At 45.6% G+C, this 23,162-nt stretch overlaps 1 protein-coding gene across 1 annotated transcript; it reads left to right on the top strand.

Moving 5' to 3' along the window:
• The first annotated feature begins 2,135 nt into the window (after positions 1-2,135).
• CXCL12 (C-X-C motif chemokine ligand 12) lies at positions 2,136-22,722 on the top strand. The gene is made up of 6 exons (XM_018068869.2): positions 2,136-2,340; positions 4,244-4,396; positions 9,550-9,667; positions 13,163-13,249; positions 16,721-16,818; positions 18,622-22,722. The coding sequence occupies exons 1-6, from the start codon at positions 2,136-2,138 to the stop codon at positions 18,651-18,653; spliced, it is 693 nt and encodes a 230-aa protein (XP_017924358.2). The 3' UTR covers positions 18,654-22,722.
• The last annotated feature ends 440 nt before the right edge of the window (positions 22,723-23,162 follow it).

Genomic DNA, 23,162 nt, shown 5'->3' with positions numbered 1-23,162 from the left:
CTTCAAATCACACTAGAGTTGTCCTTTTCTAGCAGCTGCTTGGATGTGCAGCAAGATGGCGAAGCCTTCAAGCTTTCACCTGATAAGTAGTCTTGAGGGGAAAAAAAAACATTGTGGAGGAATGCTGCAAGAATAAGGCTGCTATTAAAAAAAAAGATTTCTTAAGCAAAACAAGAATGACAGTAAGATGGAGGTAAATTAAGGGCATATAGCCAGTAACTGAAGGAAGAATTTTATATGGATGCCTTGGTTATTTTTTTTTTTAGTATGATAAACCAAAGAATTTCAGAGTTTAGTTACAAAAGAATATAAATACATAAAAATATTGAAACACCTAAAATCTCCAAGTACTCCTAACTTTGCATGCTAAGGATACCATGCAGTAGTTAATATCTATTTTAACATTTTAGCTTCATTTCCTTCCCATCAGAGTATCATACTATGTGGAAATAAGCAGTTTAAGCATGCTTTAAAGACTTAATCTTATTGAGAAAGAAACAGAGCTGCATCTAGAGACAGGGATGCTAAACTACTGTAGTTATTATCATGTGGGTTAGTAGATGAAGTTACAACCAGAGATAAGGTCAATTTTGTATCTTAATTGTGCAGTCCAACAGCCTAATATATATAGAATTCTTAATGTATTTATCCTTAAGTCTAGAACCTGAAATAATGTAATGTATGTTACTTGAAATGGCTGAGGTGTGCTGTTAATCTTAACTCCACTTAAACATAGATTCTGTGTGAACACTGTGGCATTTATTTACAGATAATAAGTCCAGGAAATATTAAGGAAGATCACAGTCAAATAGCATTAGCAAGAAAAAGATGAAAACAAGGGTACTGTTTTCCCAACATGAAGACATTCAGTTTAATTCTTGACTCACCAAAAATTTTCTTAACAAGTTGTGTTATATTGGCCAGAAATAACTTGGTTTAGAAATAGTCTTTGGAGATTTAAAACAACACCAGATAATAATGATTTCATTGCTGGGTTATGCCAGTCTAAAATTCTAAGCAACAGAAATGTTGCCATCTTCTCATTTAAGAGGAAATGTAATTTGATACAAGCACACTAAAAATTTGGAATATTGTATTATTAAAAAAGGCTGTCTCAAGCTGTGTTGAAATCAACAGTGGGTCTGTTTAAGGTTTCTGAATTCATCCTTTCTTTGTTAGCATTCAGATAAAAGATTAAATTTACTGGCTATTAGGGAGTTCTGGCTGCAGCTGGTTGGGGGGGAATGGGGAGAGAGAGAGAGAGAGAGAGAGAGAGAGAGAGAGAGAGAGAGAGAGAGAGAGAGAGAGAGAGAGAGAGAGAGAGAGAAGGGGAGAGATATTCAGTCACCCAGATCATCAAGGGGTGTAGCCTGGATTTTTTGAGCATCCAGATAAACACTGGTCAATTCTGTGGGAGTTAACATTAAGTTGAAACGAACTTTTCAAGGAATTTAACACTTAGCAAGTCATTTGACTTTCCTTTTAAATGTACAATTCGTTCAGATTTCCCTGAGTTCATAGTTGTAGTTTGGGGTGAGGGGGAAACCATGAGACCCCCACTGAGGGGGGAGGGTTTCTTTGTTTTGTTTTGTTATTTTGTTGCTGGTTAAATCTTAAGATCAGAATTGTTGTACTGCGAGCAGCAATTTGTGCTGGACGGGAATTAAAACCCAAAATCGTCGTTCATGAAAATCTCTCGGAGTTCATTCAGATGAGCTCGGCTGTTGTACGGAGATCTCTTCTTCACCCCGAGAGCAGGATGACAGCGGTGAAGCCGCGAAGGCAGCCCCGGTGCAGAGCTGTGGGTCGGTGCGGGCTCCCCGCCCTCGCTGTCCCCGCAGCCCCTCTCCGCGCTCCGCTCCGCGGGCTCGGCTGCGCTCTGACCCAAACAATTCTCCTGCACTTGAGGGTACCAGCGGGGCACGTCCTGTGCTGCTCCGGGAAAATCACCCTGGCAAAATGACCCCGAAGCCTGCTTTGGTGTCTTGATTTCTGCATGGTGGAGAACACACCCGCGGGTCCGTGCGGGTGTGTGCACGCGTGAGGAGGAAGGACGCGGAGCACGAAATACCAGCGGTCCTCCCGGCAGCCGTCGATGCGGGGCGGTCCAGCACGGCGGGATGGCCTCTCTGCCCATGCCAAGATCCCGGGGACTTTACCCAACACCTGGACCCCCCACCTCCCAGCCCCGCCAGGCTCCCCTCCCAGGCCGACTGGGAGGAGTCGGGAAGGCTACGGAGGGATGGTGCCGAGTGAGGTATCCCGGTACTCCTGTCTCCTTCTCGGGAGACTTGGTCTCCCATGCAGAGGTGGCGGTGGCAGAGGGGAAGGACAGCCGAGGTGCAGGGGGACGGAGGCATCCTCCTGCCCTAAGGAGAAGGGTGTGGACCCTCTGATGCTGGAGCACTCAGCTCTCCAGAGGTGTAGGGAGAGCCCTTTTATCTGCGTGCTGCGACTCCTCGAATCAGCTCTGAAGGTCTGTCCAGACATTTCCTAGGATCCAGTTTTCACCTTCAGTCGCAACACGTCTGCATGTCTGAGGGGGAGACTGCTGCTCAGATTTGACTCTGATCTCGTTCCACATTCATCCAGTCTAATTAGATCCTTGGGCTGTTTTTCTCTGTGGCAATAGCAACAGCAGACAGGCGATTACTTTTAAGTGTTATTACTCTAAATAATTGAGTCTCTAAGTGTAGTGCGGACGTAACAGTGTATCTGCTAAGTGCAATGTGGATGTCCCCATGTGCCAGTGGTAGCACTGGTGGGACAGCAGCACTCCTAGTAGTGTTTGCAATTACGATTAGCTTCTCCTGTCCCTGCAGAGTGTCACAGCTGTCACGGCAGCAGGAGCCAGACTCACAGCGCTAGTTACAAGCATTGGCCCTTTCAGTGCATCAGGTTCCTGCACTACTGTGCTAGTTCACGTAAAAGAAAGGGGCGGAGGTGGGAACGAGATCAGTCTAAACAAAATGAGCACTCCTTGGTAAGCAGAGACTAAGAAATACAATTAACTAGGTTTAAGGAGCTGGATGCGTATGTGTCAGGGAGGGTTCCTGTTAGTCACCCAGTATCACTGCAAGCATTTCCCCTGACCTCTAGAAATAATCTCAGTAAAACAACCACAGGTTAGCACAGGTACAATATCTGGGCTCTTGTTTCCAATCTCACAGGCTATGGTTGGGAGAGTTTGCAGTTAACCAGGATATAAAACAACTCTGCTGCTGTCTCTGGTGGCATTGTGAACTTGTCCTTTAAACAGTTCCATACTAGGATTAACTGTACCCACTTGCCTCTGCACTGTCCCAACTGAAGGTGCCTGTTTTAAAAGCAGACGAGGAGCCCAAGTTCAATCAAAGCCTCGATGTTTATTTAAAGTATTTAATAGCAACAAACAGGGCCCCGTGGGCTTGGGCTGCAGACAGCGAGGACATGCTTAAGTCGATTACACTTGACAATGCTGTAATAGCTGAGGGCAAGTGACACCCCTGGGCCTCTGGGCTCTTCAGGGCTACCAGGGCTTTCAGCCGAGGTGCCAGGGAGCCCAATGGCATCTGCAATACAAAAGAGGTGGAATGTTGGCAGCAAATGTACAGCTGGGTTCAGTTAATACGGGGAAGAGGTGACGTTTGGGGCCAAACACGTGCAGGCAAAAACTGAAAACCTGTCTCTCTTTTTTTTACCCCCAAATGCCCACAGAAACTTCTGGGAGGATACTTGGTATAAGGCGCTGGATCCTGTGCCCAGGCCACCAGTGTAAACCTAGATTCGCGCCCACCAGAGTGAAGAGGAAGCTTTCTCCTCTCCCTGGTGTGAACGCTTAAGGGACGCGTCACCCCCCCGCTTCCCCGGCTCGAGCAGCTCCGGTTCAAGAACAGCGGGGCCAGGGTGCCCAAAAAGGGCCGGGGCTGGCATAGTTTGGTGAGGAAACTTTCTCCTCCCGGCTAGGGCTGGTTGGGGTGATGGTGATCCCCGTCCCCCCGCGCGCAGCCCGAGCCGGTCGGGCGGGGGGGACCCCGGGAAGCGCTCTGCCAGGGGGGCTCGGGGCGCAGGGCTGCGGGGGCAAAGCGCTGTGTCTGGGGAGGGGGCTGCCGGAGCGGAGCGAGAAGCCCTCGCTCTTTTGGTTCCTTTCCAAGCATTTTTTAGCGGAGGAAGGATGTAATAACATGCCACGGGCAATAAATCATAGACTAGCTACTCCCCCTGGCTCCCCTCCCCCCTCCCGGCGGTCCCGGCCCCTCTATAGCGGGAGGGGCGGTGGGGCCGCCGGCAGAGCGGCCGCGACCGCCGGACGCAGCAGACCCAGCGCCTGCCCGCGTCCGCCAGCCGCTTCCAGCAGTGGACCTCCGCGCCCTGGCGCTGCTCTGCCTTCGCCCTGGCCGTCATCTCCTCTCAGAGGGTAAGTGAGCTGCGGGCCCGCGCCGCTCTCCCGCCTGCTTGCCGCTGGCATCGCTCCTGCCGGCAGCCCGACCAGGAGCGATGGTCCCCGCGGAAATCCCCGCTCTTCCCCCAACTCTCCCGCAGCCGGGCCGCTGTCCCGCGGTCGGGCTCGGCGCGGCACAGATTGCGCGTCTGGCAGCCCGAGTGATGGCTGCTGTGAGCTGGAAGCGGGCAGGCTCCCATCCCTCCCTCCCCTCCATCCTTCCCTGGCTTTTTTCAAAAAGCTGGCCAAAGCGGTCCTCTCTGCCAAACTCGCCCCAGATTGAAATCGTCTGGGGTAAGACTTTCAGCAGCGCTCGGTCTGCAGGGAGGTGGTTTGGCCGCAAAATATGCATATCGACTTTCCCTTTGGAAAAACCCAACCCTTAAAGTTACAAGAAATTAGAAACAGGCGGTTGTTCAATTCCTTTTCTGTCCTCTGTCGTGATCTATCTTCCCTCAATCAATGCAGAGCTGAGCCAAAGCGGTCACTCGGCAGGAATTTACCGCGCCCCCGGCGCGGGTGCACGGGGAGGTTTCGGGGGGCGCAGGGATCTTCAGTGACGAGGGGTCTGGGGGGTCGCGGGCTGGCGGCCGGCACTGCTTTTGGTCTCGAAGGCAGCGGCCCCCGCAGTCATCCTTGCCGCACCGCAGCGCCGTCTCACAGCCCGATCGCCCCACGCCAGTCCCCGCGGTCCCGCGTGTCTACCCTGAAGCCCGGCCACAGCGGCAGCTTCCCGGCTTGTTTGCCGGCTGCACTCCGTGGGAGCCGCCGGGTTCGGACAGCCCCGGAGAGCGCGGCAACCCGTGCTTCTTGCCCCGCATCCCGCGGGGAGCCCTGTACCCTGGGGCTCCGGGGGAGCGGGGACCGCGCGGGGCAGCCGCACTCCCCACGCGTGGAGGGGCGAGGGTCCTGCCCGCAACTTCTAGGCATCTCCCGGACGTTCTTCTTGCGTCTGGCGTCTCGCCTGGCAGAGATTTGCCACCACTTGTCCGTTCATCGAAACCTCGCTGACTGGATAATAGGCGCTTTTTCAAACTTTCGCTCCCGTCCTATTCTTCCATTCTGTCGACCGAAACTTGGGTGTTCCCGACCCAGGGCGGCCGAGGATGCCCTCCGGTGCCCTCTTTGTTTAGCCTGAGAGAGTTAATTGCTCCCGAATATTTCCCCGATACCTTTCCATAATACTGTCCCCGCAACAGCCCCGTCCCGGTGGAACACGGAGGGCACTGTCCAGCGAGCCGGCCCGGCCCAGGTGGGCTCCGGCCCGCGCCGCGTTCGCCGGGACCCACCACCCTGGGGCTGCAGACTGGGGGGCGAGCGGCAGGCAGCGAAGGCAGACCCGGGGGACCACGAGTGGCAGTGCCAGCCCCGGCGAGTGCAGGTCTAGAGGCATGGGAGTAGGGGACCGGGGGCTCAGGAGCTCTCCCTCTCCTCCTTCCCTCTGGCAGTGCTTGGCTCAGGGTTGGGGGGCCCACAGAGCTGCCCGGCTGCACCTCGGTTCGCTCCTAGCGCGGCTGCACTCCCTTGCTGGCAGCGAGCGACAGCGGGTATCTTTATAGGGGGTAAGCGTGTGGGGACATAGCTACCTGAGTAAGGAAAAGAGCTGGAGAGAAACTAGCGTAAGGACAGTGACCCCCACCGTCTTGCAGCGATAAGAGAGTTTTTTTGCCTATTTCTTTGCATGTCGTATAGTGCTCTCAACCCTGATCCAGATGAGGTCTTGCAGGGCTTCCTGGTACTGGAAGGTAGGTGAGCTCTGAATTCTTCCTAGTCACCTGGTAAAGTTCTATCTGTCTATCCCAGCTTTGCTTTCCAGGGAAATGTAGCTGTTCTAGACTTAAAAAGTTACCATCCATCTCCTGATAATGACAGATGCATCCTAAACTAAACAGAAGTAAAATGATGCTTCCATCAAATGTTTTGTCTGTTCACGTCCAGCCTGCTTGCCTGGATATAGCTTCCCTCTCTATTCAACCGTCCAGAGCTTCCTAGCCCACACAGCAAGTTACTATCAGCAACTTTGCAGAACTGGCAACTCACTTCTTCCCTTACTGTCCAGTTTCAGTGTGGGTGAACAGAAGCAGATCCCTATGGGGTGAAATAGGTATCATCCAACATTGACAAGTCGCCACTCTGGGAGAGGGTTTTGTGTGTGATTTCTAGAAAGAATTTGCTAGTAAAGGTGGGTGTTCAGAGCCAGCAAAACTCGAATTTGGGTTAGAAAGCAATAAAACTATTTATTATTTTTGAAAAGCCCAAATCCAAAACCCTTCTCTTCTAGTCGAGGTCAAAAGAGGTTCTTTTTTTCTTCTCATCTAAGTAAAATTAGGCTGAAGGAATGACACTGAGATGTCTGACTAGCATCTGTTTTTTCTGTAACTTTTGACTGTATTCTACCATTTTAACTAAATGTACCAGACAGATAAAGGTCTCAAAAGCTTTATGTACCATCAGTTGCATGAAAACCGATGTTTTCATCTAACGGAGCAATTAACAGACTATATTAATTTGCCCCACTGTGAGAATGGCTTCAGCTTGTGCTCAGTGTTTGTTAGACATCAGAGACCTCCCAGAGCATTAACACTTGCAGTACACGTGTAGATGTTTAGGATAGTCGTGCTTGTAGCAAATGTGGGTAGAGTCCTTCCCAAATCTTCCTTCTCAAAGCCTAGCCATGATGATGATGATGATGATGACGTGTAGAATAATTAATCAGCTTAACCAGCCCTAATGTGCATGGAACAATATGTTTCAAATTTTGAAATGAAATAGGGAATGTGTTTGTCAGCCTCAAAGCAAGACCAGAAATGTCTCCTTCCTAAATTATGGCCCCCAAATGGCCCCTTCCCCCTCCTACTTTAGGAAGATAGGGGTTCATGTCTTGGGAGATGTCACATGCACTAGTTTTCCCTGGTTTTCAGCCTTGAGAGCGCAGTGAACCAAGGAGCAGTGGCAGGAGATACTAGTTCCCTCTTAGTGGTACAGAGAGCTGACCTGATCAGTGCCTGTGCTGATGCTCCCTGGTGCTCAGTGCCTGTTGCTGATCATCACCAAGCAAAGGGATTCTTGTGCTGGGGGGGATTTGTCACTGAACACTGAATGCTAGGACTTCTCTTCCTTGCTGTGCTGGATGCCTTTTCTTGGGCCAGAAACAACTTTAGGACTTACAGACACGTTAGTCATGGTTAAACTTTCTCTGCTCCTGATTTCAAGTGGTATGGGATTGAAAATATCGCCTCGAGTCTCAGAGAGGACAGGATTACATTATCAAATCATAGATCTGAACAGTTCATCTCTTGCATGTTGTTTAGGTTAAAGCTTGCTTAAACTTAGTTGGTACAAGCTTGCAGAGACAGTGTCACTGCAGCTGTGCTGAGTGGTGTTGTATGACTGTATTGTTTCAGCCTCCCTTTCCAATACAAGCTCACAGATGTGTAGCTATCAGGCACAGATTTGCAGTGGAAAATCCTAGTACCTTCCTCACTCCCTTTCACATTAGCACTAGCCAGTCTAAGGCATTCTCTCAAGGTTCACCCTGTAGCCCTCCTTCCTCCTCCCCCTGCAGATGGGAGCTTCTCCTCCCTTTTATTAACTCCTAGATGGGATCACTGAAAGAAAAGTCCTTCAATTTTCTTAACCCAGATTCTGGTGTGAATCTAGAGGAGCTCTACTCCCACTGATTAATTTCACTCATATGGCATCTGATTCTGGTTTATCGCTTGGTAGAGGCACTTGGAAAAAAGGTTTCCCTCCTGAGGACAGGAAAATTTCACCCTGTTGTCTATGGTTATGTGTGCTAGAGACAGGCATCGATAAGTGTGCGATATATGTAGATCAGTTACCCTTTGAAAGCTGTCTCTTTTCTCACCTTCCTAGACAGCTGTTAAGATATTCCAAGCCTTAGCTCCCCATCTGCCTTTAAGGGAACTGGATTTGGATGCTGCAAATAATCCTGTGTGGCTAAACAAACAGGGCCCCAGATTGCCATGTGGTATCTCAAACCCTGTCAGATATAGATCTGACCATCTACAGCATGAGCCAGACCTCTAGGGTTAGGTATATGAATTTAATTCCTCTCAGAGACTGAAAACTGCTCCACTGGGAAATTGTTTAAAATCTTAGTCATCTCCTCCTAGACTTCCAGGCAAGACTTCTGTGTTTGTATTTTATTGCGCTTGGAGCTTTGAAACTTAGTACCTTACTCATGTGCACTTCGTTGCCAGTAATCAAGTTCTCCCATGGACAAATCGGGTAGCAGAGGCTGTAGTGGGCTCCAGGCTGGTTTTCTCATGTATATGCATGCATATACATGGCTGATTTTTAGCCTAGGGCGTTAAACCTAATTCTGTCCCTAATGATGCCAGTGACAGAACTCTCCTCCAGTCCGGTGGCCCCTGAATAGTGTATTTAGGGCGCCCTGCCTGATAACTGTCTCCTCGATTGCCGTTATTTAGCCACAGGCTGAAAATTCAAAAGACTCAAAATCTCTTCTGTAAAACCGCTTGGATCTCACATCTCTGAGCCTCACCTTCTTGTGCCTGTACCTCGGTTGGGAGTCAGAGCTGGCAGCAGTGAGGAAAGGTCAGCTGGGCCCTGGGAACGCCTGCAAAACCGGGGTTTTTCTGTAGCCAGTAAGTCCCCTGTGAAAAGCCTGCACCTGAGCCGATCGTTTTGATCTGAACTCTTTGGAATTCATCGCTTTCTTCTGGCTACCTTCTAATTTGGCCTCGGGTCAAAATCGTTTGAGTAGAACAACACTGAGGACAAGTGCCCCCTCTTTTGGCCTTTATCTTGTCTAATTACCAGGAGCATCCCTGCACAATGGAGCGGCTCCTTATTCTAATCTCTTCTACTTTACTTATCTTCATTTTCTTTCCCGCTTCTTTTGTCTTTCAAAATCCCACGCACCGTTATTGAAAGGCTGGACACCGGGCTAAAGGGATTGTGCTCTGAGCTGTGAGCAAATGCTCTCCCAAAGTTACAGCTTTTCTACTGCTGTTTTTTCACCTGCATATTTGGAGGGAGTTCCTTTCTGTTGGCCCTGTTCTGTGTATCTGTGCTGCTGACCGGGAGCAAGAGGGAGTAAGCAAGAGGGAGTAACGTGTCCTTTCCCTCCCTTTGTCTCGCAGAGAAACCCGTCAGCCTGACTTACCGATGTCCCTGTCGATTCTACGAGAGCAACGTGGCAAGAGCCAACATTAAGCACCTCAAAATCCTCTCCACACCTAACTGCTCACTTCAAATTGTGTAAGTCTTTTTTCATCTGGGTGCAAATCTCAGGTGTCAAAAAGAAGAGTCACAGAGCTGGTGCCTGCTCTGGTAGTTGTGTTTCAGTCTGTCTCATCCATGATACCGAATTCATCTCTTCACCCCATATGTCAGATACAGCTGGACTCTGCTTTACCCCACATGAAGGAGCCCAGCTGGATGTTTCTCAGCTGTGTTCTACCTCTGTGATTTCCCTGTGACTCTGTGATCCCATGTCCTGTTCCCCCGTGGGTGTGTGAGCAGCAGTGTCAGACAGGCTGTCCATTGCCTTCAATGTGGAGCTTCACACCTTGGGGTAAAGACTTTACAGTGGGGTCTGAGTCTTCTAATTTTTCACTTCACCATAGAGTGGAGCTAAACAAGCAGAAGGAATTCCTGTATTTCATGTATCCTCCACAGGAGGTACAGACTCTAAACATGTGATGGCCTGATCTAGGAACACTTAACAGTGACTGTCTCAGTAAATTCAAGCTGGACAGAAATTATGGCTTCCCAATGGAAAATAACCTCTTCATTTTTGCTGAAAAAGAAACCCTGGTTTTCAGGAAAAATGGGGGGTTTAATGTTTGTTTTTGTAGATTCGTGTGTGTGTGTGTGTGTATGTGTGTTTTAGGAAAGGTTTTTTGGTTCCTGGGTGACCCCCTTTCTCCCCTCCCAGAATTCAAAATCTTCAGAAGAAGAGAAATAACATTCATCTTTTCATTGCATGATAGCCTTACTACTATCAACTTCTCTTGATCTCTGTAAGAGGGTGTCAGTGACTAGATTTGGTGTCTGTGCAGTCCCATTACTAGTGCAGTCTTTGACCCATGTGTTGAGCCCTTCCTCTTGCCACTCAAATGCTGTAAAAATCCGTTCTTGTCATCCAAAACATTTCTTCACTCAGAAAACTGGTGTGGTTTGCATCAGATATCTCAGGAATGTGTATGAGTGTGTATCCATTCATGAAACAGTTTTTATTTATGATTTTTTTCTGTTTTAAACCACTCTGGGTATATCATACACATTTTATCATGTGTGTTTCTGCCTTAGGATTTGGTGGAGGACAGTGAGAAAAATGTAAGCCTCAGCTGAGAAATAATTTCCTTTCACAGAAATGGCAAAACCAGCTGTGACAAACTCCAATCTCTACCTATAAACAATTTTGGAGGCAAGCATCCAAAATGCAAGAGTGCATGGATCTGTGCTCTGGGACTGTCAGTGGATGTCATAAGGGTCCCAGTGCTAAGGCTTTGTAGAGGATTTTGAATTTTTTGGAGTAATTTCAAGAAAATGACAGCATTTAAGAGAGGATAGAGTATATACTTATCTCCTAATTAATGTAGGATTATAGTCAATAAAGATAGATAAGAACACGAAATACAGAAACAGAAACATCTCATGTTCTTGTCCGTTCCTGCCCCAAATGTGTTTGTCTGTGGTACAGAGAACACATGAACCTGTAGTTTACCATCTTTTTGTTACTTTAAAAAGTAAGGTACTTGAAAACCTCCCTCCAAATACTCTTGAAACATCATGAGTTTGAACTAGGTCTTTATCAAAACAGGGGGTAAAGTATAATCAAAACTAACATATGAATTTCTCATCTTGATGGTTTTAAGCATTATACAGTAAATAAATAAAAAGCTACTGTTTTCAGGAATAGAGAATGAATCTAAGTGACACATATAGTTGCCAGGAAATATTTTGTGGTTTGGTTTTGGTTGTTTTGTTTGGGGGGTTTTTGTTTGTTTGTTTTTGGGTTTTTTTGTTTGTGTTTCTGTGGGTTTTTGTTGTTTTGTGTTTTTTTGTTTGTTTGTTTGTTTTTCTGTGGTTTTTTGTTTTTGTTTGTTTGTTTGTTTTGTTTTTTGCACAAATACATTTTCCTTTTTGGTTGAGGGGAATTGTACCTGAAAAAAAGTCTTAAGAGCAGGCTTTTGCCTTTCATTCTATTGGAAGTTATCTCTCCAAATCCAAGGAACTCCTCTGTCAATGTGTACTTCTACAAAGCCCACACTAAATTCCTTGCTTTTCAGTGCAGGGAAATAAGCATTTTTAGCATGCAATTAATTGCATTAAGTAGACACCTAAACCAGTCCAAGTTAAACACTCCATACAGTGCCTACATCTCTTCTGTGACTGCACAGGGAGCAGGGGCTGACAGGCTCAGAAATAAATGTCTAAAGAAGTCAATGTCTTAATATTAGGTGAGAGGTAATATTAGGTGAGAGGAATTGTGTGTGGCTGGAGACTGGTTACGTGTGCTTTTGATTCTGTGTCCTGTGAGGCCGAGAATTCCCAGGCATTGCTAACATCAGCAAATCCATTCTTGCACTCTGTTGGTATCACTTCACTGGAAATGCTCCAGCTTGGCACTGCTGTAAGGGAAATATGAATTAAGCCCATTCATCTCTTTATTGGCGCAGGGATTGCAAAACGGATCTTCGATGTGTTTATATTACAACTGTGTTGTTGCATAACTTCAGACCAAGGAGCCTTTTTGACCTGTTATTTCTTATGCCATAGTTTTATATTCTGCAGATTTCATTTTATAAAGTGAGGAACATTTTGGCTCCCATCCAGAAAAATGTTTAAACAAGCACTGAACTTATTCGTATGGGCATTTCCATAAAATTGCTGTTCTTTGCACTTTTCCATGGCAGGCAGGCTGTTTAAAGGGGAAATTTTTGAGCAGCTGGGGCAGAGGCAGGGTGCTGCAGGGAAAGCAGGAGATAACAACACTCAAGAGGCCCTGAGATCCCTGGAGGGCGAGACCTGCTGGTGAAAAGCTATTTGTCCTGGTTCTGAATGAAAGGTGCAGATAAGCACAAATTCAAGGCTGAATTCAAATTAGCTAAACAGTCTGGTGTGGGTAGTGCAGCTTGGACATCCAGGAGAACCCCCTCAGGAAGTTTCTGCCTTTGTTTCTAGTGCTGAGTGAATACATGAGGGGAAACCTGCCTCTGGCACTATGATACTTACAGTTGTCTTCCTGATTGCAACCTGTTAGTTCAGTCTTAGTGTAATACAAAAAGCTAACAGGTGACCAGACCCTTTCTTTCAGAAAATTCAAGAAGTATGGTTTTATATCTGTCCTCAAAACCTGTGAAACTTCAGTTTTGGGTTGAGTCTGAAAGCTGTTCTTAATCAATTCCTTACAAAAATTACCTAAATTTACCATGTCAGTATTTCCAAATGAAATTTTTCCTGTTGCTGGCACTGGACAGCCCAGATATGAATTGGAAATCTTACATTCAAATTCTGTATTTGTCCCACTCTCGCATGATTCCCACTAGAGACCACAAGAGTCAGCATTGAAGGAGACAGGTGGTACCAGTGCTTCCAAAACAGTGATATTTATAAAAGGTATCTTGAGGGTGGGTTAACCGAGAGCAGCACTGGCACCCAAGGAAAATAAGGCACCCAGGGATAGGTGGTGGATGTGGGCTGAGGAGTGTTGCAATCAGACTCACTCTGACTTTTCTTCTTTGGCAGCGCAAGGCTCAAGAGCAACAGCAAGCAAGTATGCATTGATCCCAAGTTAAAGTGGATCCAGGAATATCTGGAGAAGGCTTTAAACAAGTAAGGCAAGACACAAATGGACTTAACAGCTAACATCCAGAGTTATTAAAGGGTAGAACATTAAGGGCTGGCTTTTACCGTGTGGACAAAGTACTTGTGGAATCAGATATTGTTTTGAAGAAGGGTTTGGAATTGACCTAATTTGTATTAAAACAACAGCTTCTAGTATATCCTAGATGTTAAACTAAGAATTTTGCCAGGGTTTGAGGCAAAATCAATGCAAATGAATATGTTCTGGGGTCCTAAACTCATCCTCTTTTTAAAAAAAAGCCGTTCTCCCAAGGAAAATTCTTCCTTTATGCCCCCTCCTCCCCAAGCCAAACTACAATTCCTTCAGAATCTATATCGTTCCAGTGTCTTTGGAGCCCCTTCTCCATGTTATACCAGGACTCTGGTTGCACAGGCAGCTGAGGCCTAGGGCACTAAAAATTGTCTCTCTGCTGGCCAGTGTGGAGTGCTAATAATGTCGGCCGAGGCGAGATGTGCTGACACGAATAAGGCTTTCCCATAAGGCCAGAGGCAAACCAGCCAAACCTGGCAAATTCAGACTCTTTAAATCTGTTTTTATTACCCTTGAAAGTGGTTGATCATGTCTACTTTGAGGTGGACTCAGTCCATATCTGTTCAATTTTACATCAAGAAAGAAAGAGCAGCACAGAGCAAATTTCCGTGTTGAGCTGCAGGGGAGGGCTCCAGCCTTCCAGGTTTAGAAGATGAGACAGGTGATGGTACAAAGCATTTCCTTGCTCTTAATCTAGCAGGGCTGCTGTTGATTCAGCAGCAACATTTTGGCCAGCAAGCCTACCTGTGCACTCAGTATCCCTCTCACCCTTGCCCACCACATTCCCACCCCTCAGTAACTGCGCTGTAACCCTGCTAAACCTTGCCCCCCCTGCATCTGTGGGGTGAAGGCAGGGCTGGAATCCAGTAATTTGCAAAAGCAATGCATTATTTGGGAAGGTATGGCCCCAGGGCAGATGTGAGGCACAGGTAGCTGAATGCCCTCCACTGTTTGCTTTGTAAATGCATCTGCCAAACAAGGGGTAGAGTTAAAAAAAAAATAAAATTCTTTGTTGTCCCCCCCCCCCCGTGTTCTTACAATAAGCAAGGGGGAAAAACACTGCCAGAAGTAGAGAGATCCCTCCATGTGTCCCTTTAATCACCACACTGGGGCCAAGAGTGAGGAGGAAGAAGGAAAGAAGCCAGCTAACTGTGATTCCAGCCCTGACAGCTCTTCCCATCTCATCCAATGCTCAGTGCCTTCTATGCTGCCACCACTCAGCCCTTTTGTCCTTTGGACAAATTCTCTGTAGAAGTAATCCAGGTTAATGCTGCCAGGATGGCTTTGGGTTTAGATACAACTGAACCTAAGAGTAGGATGTGGCTCATGCTGACTATCCTAGGGACTTGAGCTACTCTGTTTTACAAGTTGGGAAAGTCCTCAAGCTCCTGCTTGAGCTTCTGTTTGCTGTCATCCCCAACCTGAAACTTAGGAGGCACTTTAGAAATGTGTAGGGTTGGGCAAATGTGATTGTGTGCCTGTCTGACTTAGGGGAACGACTCAGCTGGAACACGATCTGCTCTCACTTCCACTAGTGAAGTTGTGGGGCCAGCTCTGCTGAAACCAATGAGCCTGATCTCCAGCCAGATTCTGGGTTTTGTTTACCTAATGCAATTCTGCTAATTTGGTGTATTTCATCCTGGTTTACACTGAGTAACAAAAGAGAATTTGGTCCCAGCTCTATGAAATGACAGAAAACATATATCTCCATCACCTAATCCTGTAATCATTGCATTGTTTTCATTTTCCAACTAGTAATGCTAGCACCAGTGGCATTTTCATGCTCCACAGACAGTCAGGGCTCTGTCTGTAGCATTTTCACAAGGCATGTTTTCGATATATTTTAGTGCACAGCTTTGACTTCTGAAACGTACTTTGGAATATATTTATAGCGCATCAAATAATTCATATATTTGAATTGGAGCCATATGAATGTTGGTAGTTTAAAACACCGATATCCCTCTAAACTACTAACAGCTTGTAAAATGAATCTATATAGATCTATAAATGTTAATGTAGCTATCAGTTTCAATCAGCCATATATTATATTTTTTCACTTGTACTGAAATTGTATTAAATGTGACATTACCCTATATGCACTAGCAATAAAATGGCTAATTGTTTCATGTTATGAAAACCCAATTGTACATGGGAATTTATTTTTCTGGAATAAAATCAATACGTTTTGTAGAAAGGGCTCTTGTAATTGTTTAAGTAGAATCCAAACTGTGAAGACATCCTAATCTATACCATCACTTCAATATGAGAATATCTTCAGTGTTATAATCTGAAGCTAAGAGCAAGGAAAAGTTCCTAGAATAGTAATCCAATAAAATTAATTGTGAAACCAGAGATAGTTTCTAGTAGGGAATTATTTTGCTCACTAATTCTGCTTAGGCTTTATTATTGCTTTATATTCATCACATCTCCATGTAATATACACACTCATGAGACATCAGTAAAATACATTCAGGCTGTCAAGAATTCAAATTCCTTAACTGGCTTTAAAAATCATTGAACAGCTGCTGTGGCCAACATCATTCAACATTCATTCATTTTATAGACAAGGGGCAAATCAGTCCTTTCTTGAAATAGCTAACAAATCCTCTATCACTTCCAGGCAATCCTAGTCATCATTTACAGTACATTGACTCCCTTTCCCTTCTCCTTTTGTAAAAGGATAATGCAAAATCAGGTCCTTACAGAGTTTACAGAGCCCAAAATAAACAGAGACCATCTTGTCCACTGTCATGTTAATATAGTCCCACTGCAGAACTTCCCTCAGTCCAAGATGCTGGAATCCATTAAACTCAGCCACTACTGTAGGCACAGAGAAGAGAGCTGATGGATTTGGAGAAGATAATAAAGTCACATTGGAAAAACCTTTGCTGGGAGAAAGGAATGGAAACTCTCAGTACTGCTGCCTTCTTACATTGTGTTGGTAAACCCCAGTGTGGCAGCTCTTCCTAATTTCTGACCTCATTTGTAAACAAGGGCTGAAGTCCAAGATACCAGAACAACAACCTCCCAGAACTCCACCAAGTGTGTGTGGGGTGAAGGCCCCACACGGAGGGGGACAATGTAGGTGACTGTCTTTATAGCCTTGTTTTAAGGCACTGAATGCCCACAAATCTCCTTAGAGTAGCCATTGGTTCTTGCTGATGCATTTGGGGAGGGTTAGGCATTTTGGGTGAAAGGGTTGTTCTGGCCTTAGAGTTTTCAAATGTCCTGCCACCAGGGCACTTTCATTTGCCTAGCATTCCTATGAGGCAGAGGGTATATGAAAGGGGATATTATCATCATTTGCACCCTGTCAGCAAGATACGAAAGGACCATAGGATAAATGTGAATAAGGCCTTTGTATATGGATAATTTATGGCAGTCTTTTTTGTATTTTTCTTTTAATTTAGACCACGTCATCGCACTCATAAAAAAAAGCAACAGAAGAAACGGGGCCCCCTCTGCCCTTCCCGTGCAACATCACTAAAGTCTCCAGGGAGAAAGAATGGTAGGAAGCATTAGTTTCTGAGCTGGGATACTTCAGGTTCAAATCCCTGCTCTTCCATTGACCATCATATGGGATCTTGGGCAAATATATTAGCTTATCCAGACCTCCATTTCCCCTTATATTTGTTGAGAATAACATCTCCACCCCTCCTGCAAAGGAATATTATATAGATAAAACTCTGAAAAACAAGGGGAAATTTTAACCACAACAGATGTGGGAAAATTTTCCCATTTTACAGTGGGAAAATGGACACACAAAGAGGCCAAAATAACACTGAAAAGTCAAAGTCAAAAACAGGGTAAAGGTTTGGGAGCTCTGTTTCTTTTAGGTTCAGTATCAAACTGACAGAGTTTAAATATAAATAATAGCTATGAATTTGCTACTGGTGTTTTTTAATGACAAAAGCAGCACCACGTGGTGACAACATGATTTGGTGCATGGGTTGATGCCTTTCCTATGGGAGATGCTAGGCAAGTCCCAGAGAATGGTATTATATATACCAGTGCTCTGGATGTCCCAGTTGTTTTCATTATCTCACCAAAGTGGTTTGTCCTGCCTTTATGCACCAAAAGAAGTAGGGTTACTGCTGTGGGATGTTGGAAAAGATATCTTCAAAGAGGAAAATTTTCCTCATGGCTTACTCATCCTTTTTGTACCCGGATGAGTTTCTGAGACTACTTTTACTAGGAGTAGCCACAACAGTCTCTGACTGTGGTCACACAGACTTAGTTGTCCAGCAGACATTGAAAGGGATGTTTGACAAGACACATTGGGACATCAGAGTTTTTGAATACCTGGTGTTTACCCTCTGACACTTGTAACTCAGCCTTAGTGACCTCATCTAGATTGTAAAAGGTTGATCAGCCTGGAGCAGGAGAGGGGTCACTTCACAGAAAACCTGGAGGCCAGCGACACAAACTGCCTCCTTGTTCTGAGAGCACAAGACACTTGTACAACTTGCCTAACCCACACTCTCCTGGGTGCCATGCTCACACTGAGACTGGGAGTCTCAATGTGTGTGCATCCCACCCTGAGCTCCCAAACTCAGCACCTCAGGCCTCACGCATTTACTGTGCAGCCTGTGGCTGCCTGCCCTCCCTGTCACCCCACCTTCACTGGGCAGCTGTCACCACAAGCTCTGCTGTGCTCCCCAGCTGTTTACAGAGGGAGAGTCCCAGAGCAGGGAGGCCATGGGGATGACTCCTGGATGGGCAGCACACTGTGTGCCTGCTGTCCAGCCACCTCATGGTGGAAGCCAAACACCACCAAGAGCAGAGCACAGGCTGCCTTCTATGTTCTTCAGTCCTTACAGAGACCTGGCAGTCTCTGGAGCTGCAACCTGTGATCTCCATCGGTTGTGGGCTAGGGGCAGGTAGAGGAGGCATTCCCAGTGCCACTTGCTCCACTACTGGGGCTGCTCACAAATGATTAATCCCTCCTTTCCCTGCTGGTTTTTTTTGCTGAGTTTCTTTGCCCACTGATAATTCTCTGCTCTGGCTTTCAAGTCCAGAATAAGCTTTCTAGCCAGCCTTCCTCCTATGTTAGTTCTGAACACCTTACTAACTGTTATGAGCACAACCTGCCCAAAATAACACCCCTTGCTGGGTTTGCCCTGTTGAGTCCCAGTAGCTCTTTGTGGAGAACTTCTCCCAAAATGTTCAACAAATACTAGTTGGAGGGGCTACAAAAGAAATGCCTTTGCGTTAGTCCAAACACAGATTTGCTGTCTGACTAGGCCTGATATCAAAGCTCTTGCAACTGAAATAAACCTTAATAGTGTTTCACTCTGTTCTTCATCAACAGGAGGTTCAAGATGTAAGAGGCAAGCATTGTAAGCCGTCTACAGGATTTCTTACTGTAGGACCCAGAGAGCAGATAACCAGTATTAGGGAATGAATACATTTTTCCTGTTATCATGCAGCACAAAAGCAACGCTTCACGCATTTCCAAAGGGTTTTTTTTTTCTCGTTTGGGTTTTTCCCCCCCTTGCACAAATTGACTTGCTTTCACAGTGCTATTTTTATGTAGTTAAGATGTAACTATTTGAAAAAAAATATGTTTTTTACAGGTTGGTTTATTACCTAGCACTGGGGGCAGATACCAATTTAAACTAACCCTATGTTATATAATATTTTATTACCTTTGTTATGTAGAGGTCCTGCTTTATTTAACTTTCTTTTGGTTCATGCAAGTCTCCTGGAGTTTTAAACCGAGAAGGACATGAACTGTACAGTGCAATGATGTTGTGTGTAAGTAGTGGAGGAACTCCTTGCCTCCAGAAGTCATAGAGACCAAGAACATAGGAAGGCTAAAAAAGCATCAGATAAAAGTAGACAGCATTACCCTGGGTGGCATTTGGGGTGAGGGATTAAACTCAGGGCTGCAGGGCTAAAACCCTTCTCTGAAGATCAGAAACTTCGGTCACAGCTGTGAGCAGCTGAGCCAATGCATGTTTGGTATTGCAAGGTGCTAGTACTTGGTTTGTAGTAGTTGTGTGTGTTAGGAGCCACAACAGCAATCTGATGTCATCTGGCGTTTCCTATGTTCCTGTGTTTCTGATGACAAATTTAGCAAAAATAGAAGGAATGGGTTATTAAAGCTCTAAGCACACGACCATGTTGCAAGTCACCGGAGAAGTCAGATATGCTGCCATGCACCAGGTATCTCTTCCCACCCATCCACAGGAGGTGACTTCAGCTTGCCTGGCTGGCTTTGCACTGAAGTAGGCTGAGATGCATTCACCCTTCACCAATGATGCTGTAGGTCTGCTACTGAACAGTCACACCTCCCTGAGGGCAGTCACATCTTTGATTACTCTGGAGATACGCAGAAGAGGATATCTGGATGTATCTTTGGAAAAAAAGAGATGCCTGGGGCAAGAGAGGGTCTGTCCAGTTTTTGGAAGGAGTGGTATTTCTTGGGTGTGGAAATGAAGGCCAACACTCACTGTTCACCACCAGTCGTGGCCTCATTTGCTGGTGAACAGAATAGCCTCTGGAATTTCCTTTGCAAAGTACAGCTGGGGACAGGCACCACTCCTTGCACCAATCCCCTCTCTAAGCCAGAAGTTTCTTTTTCCTGATTCCTGCCTGTATACACAATATCTGTTATATAGTGTATGGAAAGATACCTGCAGCACTGATAATGATGTTATGGTGTGCACTGGGATCTGGGGGGAAGCACATTAGTGCAGCACAATGCTTGTGTTTGTGTGTATCTGTCTGTATTGTAAACAAAAAATGTTGTAAGATTGTCTTTTTTAGTGAGCTGGTTGCTTCAAAAGGAATCTTCCGTCTTCCCTGTGATCACAAAGGAGTGTTTCACTAAGCACTCCTTTTTTGTGGTAGGCATCTTTAATGCCAAAGCGTCACTTTGGCTAGCCAGGGACTACCTTATTTCCATGTGGATTCAGGTAAAAATCTTGTATCTTCCTCTCTGCAAAACAGGGCTATTGCAGAGAGTCCTTCAGCTGGGACCACATCACCTCATTTGCTTTAAAGCAGAAACCAACTGCTGTGCCTAAAATGTTTGTGTGTGTGATTTTGACATTCCTTCTCTTGTCATCATACCAACCTGGTGCTTAAGTATTTTTGTCTCTGTTTTGAAAGGTCTGGTACCACTGTATTTGACGAGAATTGGAGTGTTGATTTAGTATGAGTAGGATCAGATCCTCTCTTTAAAGGCTAAAGACAGAAAGAAATTTTATGAGAAAACCAGAGTTTCTAGTATCCTCCCTGGAGCTATACTTTATATCGTAGGGTCCATCTCCTGTCCCACATATGCACCTGCAATTGCTAGTGGTTTGTGAGAGACAGACTTGTGTGTGTCACAGCCAAGAATGACTGCAGGGAAAGTGTGCAAGAATCTTGGTTTTGACATAGACACAGAACTTCTCAGCCAGGAAGGTGCATTCTTCACACATAATTCCTATCAAAGAACAGCTTGAGGTCTGATTCATTCCCATTGGAGTAAATGGAGACTTAAATAATTCTCTGATTTTGATTCAGCAGCATATCTTGCTAATGATAATAGGGGCCATGACCATTTTTTTCTGGGGGAAACATTGGCTTTCTGGTGAGAAGATGAGTGGGTAGATGTGACTGTACAGCTTTGCCAGTGCTCTGCTGCAGTCCTTGTTAACAGGGAGTGCATCTGGGGTCAGCACCGTCAGGGAAGGGTCCCTGGGAACATGCCAACCCCACATTACAGCCTGGGCAAACAGACTGCTTTGACAGGAGCATTGAGATGGGCAGTGCTGAAGCACCCCAGCCAAACCCCAGGATCCCAGCTCTGGACAGTGTAGCCAGGTAGAGGAGATACACCAGGAAAGGGGGTCATCTGTCAGCCTTCTCTTCTGGGTGCAAACCAGTGAGTGCTGCAGGGGTAGACTGTGCTAAATGAAGGGCATTAGCTCCTGGGAGAAGTCCATGAGTAGCAGCAGGAAGGAAAGGCACTCCATGCAAGACTGGGAAACATTTACAGCCAGGTGATGATTGTCTGGGTGCCTTGTGGGCCATCTGCCCCTGACATTTCTTGAGACTCACACAGTGACCTGGGCCCTGACACCTCTGTGCTGGTGACACTTCACTACTTACATAGCTGAGACCACTCAGGGCGTGGGGCTGGCTCTCGGGGGCCAGCACCATGTCCCTCTCTTGCCTGGGCGAGGTTGAGCACAGCTTGAATGCAGACATGGCACAGACCTGGCCAGAGACTTAAATGAGAATCTGCTAAAAGCTTTCTCTTACTTTAGACCAAAATTCAACCTTGAGTGGGAAGCTTTGCTCTGTGCCTGACATTATTTGCATGATGCATTGGGAAGAACAGCCATGCCCTTCACACTGGAGAAATCAGTTACTGGGCTGCCCCAGTGCACCACATGTCGTTCCTTCCCTGCACCATGACTGGAGCAGGCTGAGAAGCAGCACTAGCAGAGTCTCGCTTGGGGAGAGAACTTGGTTTTCCTTTCTGCCTTTAACTGTTGACCAAAGACAGAATCAGGGAAAGGAAGCGTGAGGAGATGGGAGTGAGATAGGGACCACATGTGAAGGGGATGGAAAAGAGATGACACTGAACTGTGCTGAAAAAGCAGCTTCCATAAATGTGAAATCATCATGTGGGTATTTTCAACGTGCAGCTGTCAAATCCCAAGGTTGGATTATTTTTTAAGACTAGATGGTATTTATTGCTGTGTAATTTTTTTATTTATACTAGCTTTATACTTGTATGTATGAATATGTTATCTGAATTCTGCCTGAGGAAGGATGAAGGGTGACTTTCTGATGTGTTTTTAACTAAGGTGTTTTAGAAATGATGACTGTTTATTTTGCAATGAAGGCTATATTTGAAGTTAAATATACACTTTCTGTTGAAAATGCAGTTCCTATAGAATTCTTTGTGGCCATTTTCCATTTGCTAGCCTCTAAAGGGTCCTCCTTTTCTCTGGCAAGTAGTTTTTTGTGATGTGATTTATAGTAGCCAGGATTTTTTGTGAACTCATCACCTAAAATCTGATTTTTTTTCTTTACCAATATCCCACCAAGACAAGCCTTGTCTGAAAAGATGAAACCCTGGTGGCCACAGAGAAGAAAACATGTATCATGATGAAAGGGCTGCATGAACCTCCCATCTTCCACACCTTAACAACTCAGTTTTGTCAGAATTGTCACAATGTGGTAAATACTGTACTTTATATTTTTATTAAACAAAAAGAAATATCTTCCCAAATAATGTGAAAAGGGTTTTGTATTTGTGTTTCTTTAAGGCAGCTTTTATGGAGGAGCTATATTATGCTTTTGAAATTACTCCTTTCATAGAAAATTTGGAAAATAAACATTTATATTGTTGTAATTTCTCCCATAAATGTGTATGCACTTAAAATTTTCATAATAAAAATGTCTATCCAAATTAAATTTTTACTCCTAATTTTTTTCCTCACATACAAACAACTACAAGTTCCACTCAGAAAAAACATTCAGAGGTAGTTTAAGTAAATGTCCAGTTTCAAGGATACTTCCATATAGCCCCAATGGCTCAGACTCTGCAGGGAACTTGAGGCAAAGGGCCCATGGGTCTTGCAGGGAGAAGCAGCCCAGCAGATTGAAATGGGCCATCTTCAAAGGGAAACACTACCATTTGCTCCCTAAACAGAAACCCAAAATTTGATTTTACTCCTTTTCCCCAAACTTGTCCCTGCAGCATTTTGACTTCAGTGGAACTGAGAAGTGTGAGCTGGTTTTGCTCCAGCAACAGGGACGTCATCATCATCTGTGCTGAGGAAGGGATAAAGGTTTCTCTGAAAAACCTGAAGGGTGTCAGGGGATGCATTTGACGAAAGAGCAGAT

Source organism: Manacus vitellinus, unplaced genomic scaffold (genome assembly GCF_001715985.3).
Source record: "Manacus vitellinus isolate BGI_N305 unplaced genomic scaffold, ASM171598v3 scaffold_15_pilon, whole genome shotgun sequence".
In the NCBI taxonomy this organism is placed as follows: domain Eukaryota; kingdom Metazoa; phylum Chordata; class Aves; order Passeriformes; family Pipridae; genus Manacus; species Manacus vitellinus.
The sequence above is the reverse complement of the archived record's forward strand: the minus strand, read 5'-3'. Positions and strand labels throughout refer to the sequence as shown.

Bases quoted from the DNA above. Each gene is read 5' to 3' on its own strand.
- CXCL12 (XM_018068869.2), top strand. From the start codon at position 2,136: ATGCCAAGATCCCGGGGACTTTACCCAACACCTGGACCCCCCACCTCC. The intron at 4,397-9,549 runs GTAAGTGAGCTG...TTTGTCTCGCAG, and splicing joins CCGTCATCTCCTCTCAGAGG to AGAAACCCGTCAGCCTGACT. The intron at 16,819-18,621 runs GTAGGAAGCATT...CTTCATCAACAG, and splicing joins GTCTCCAGGGAGAAAGAATG to GAGGTTCAAGATGTAAGAGG.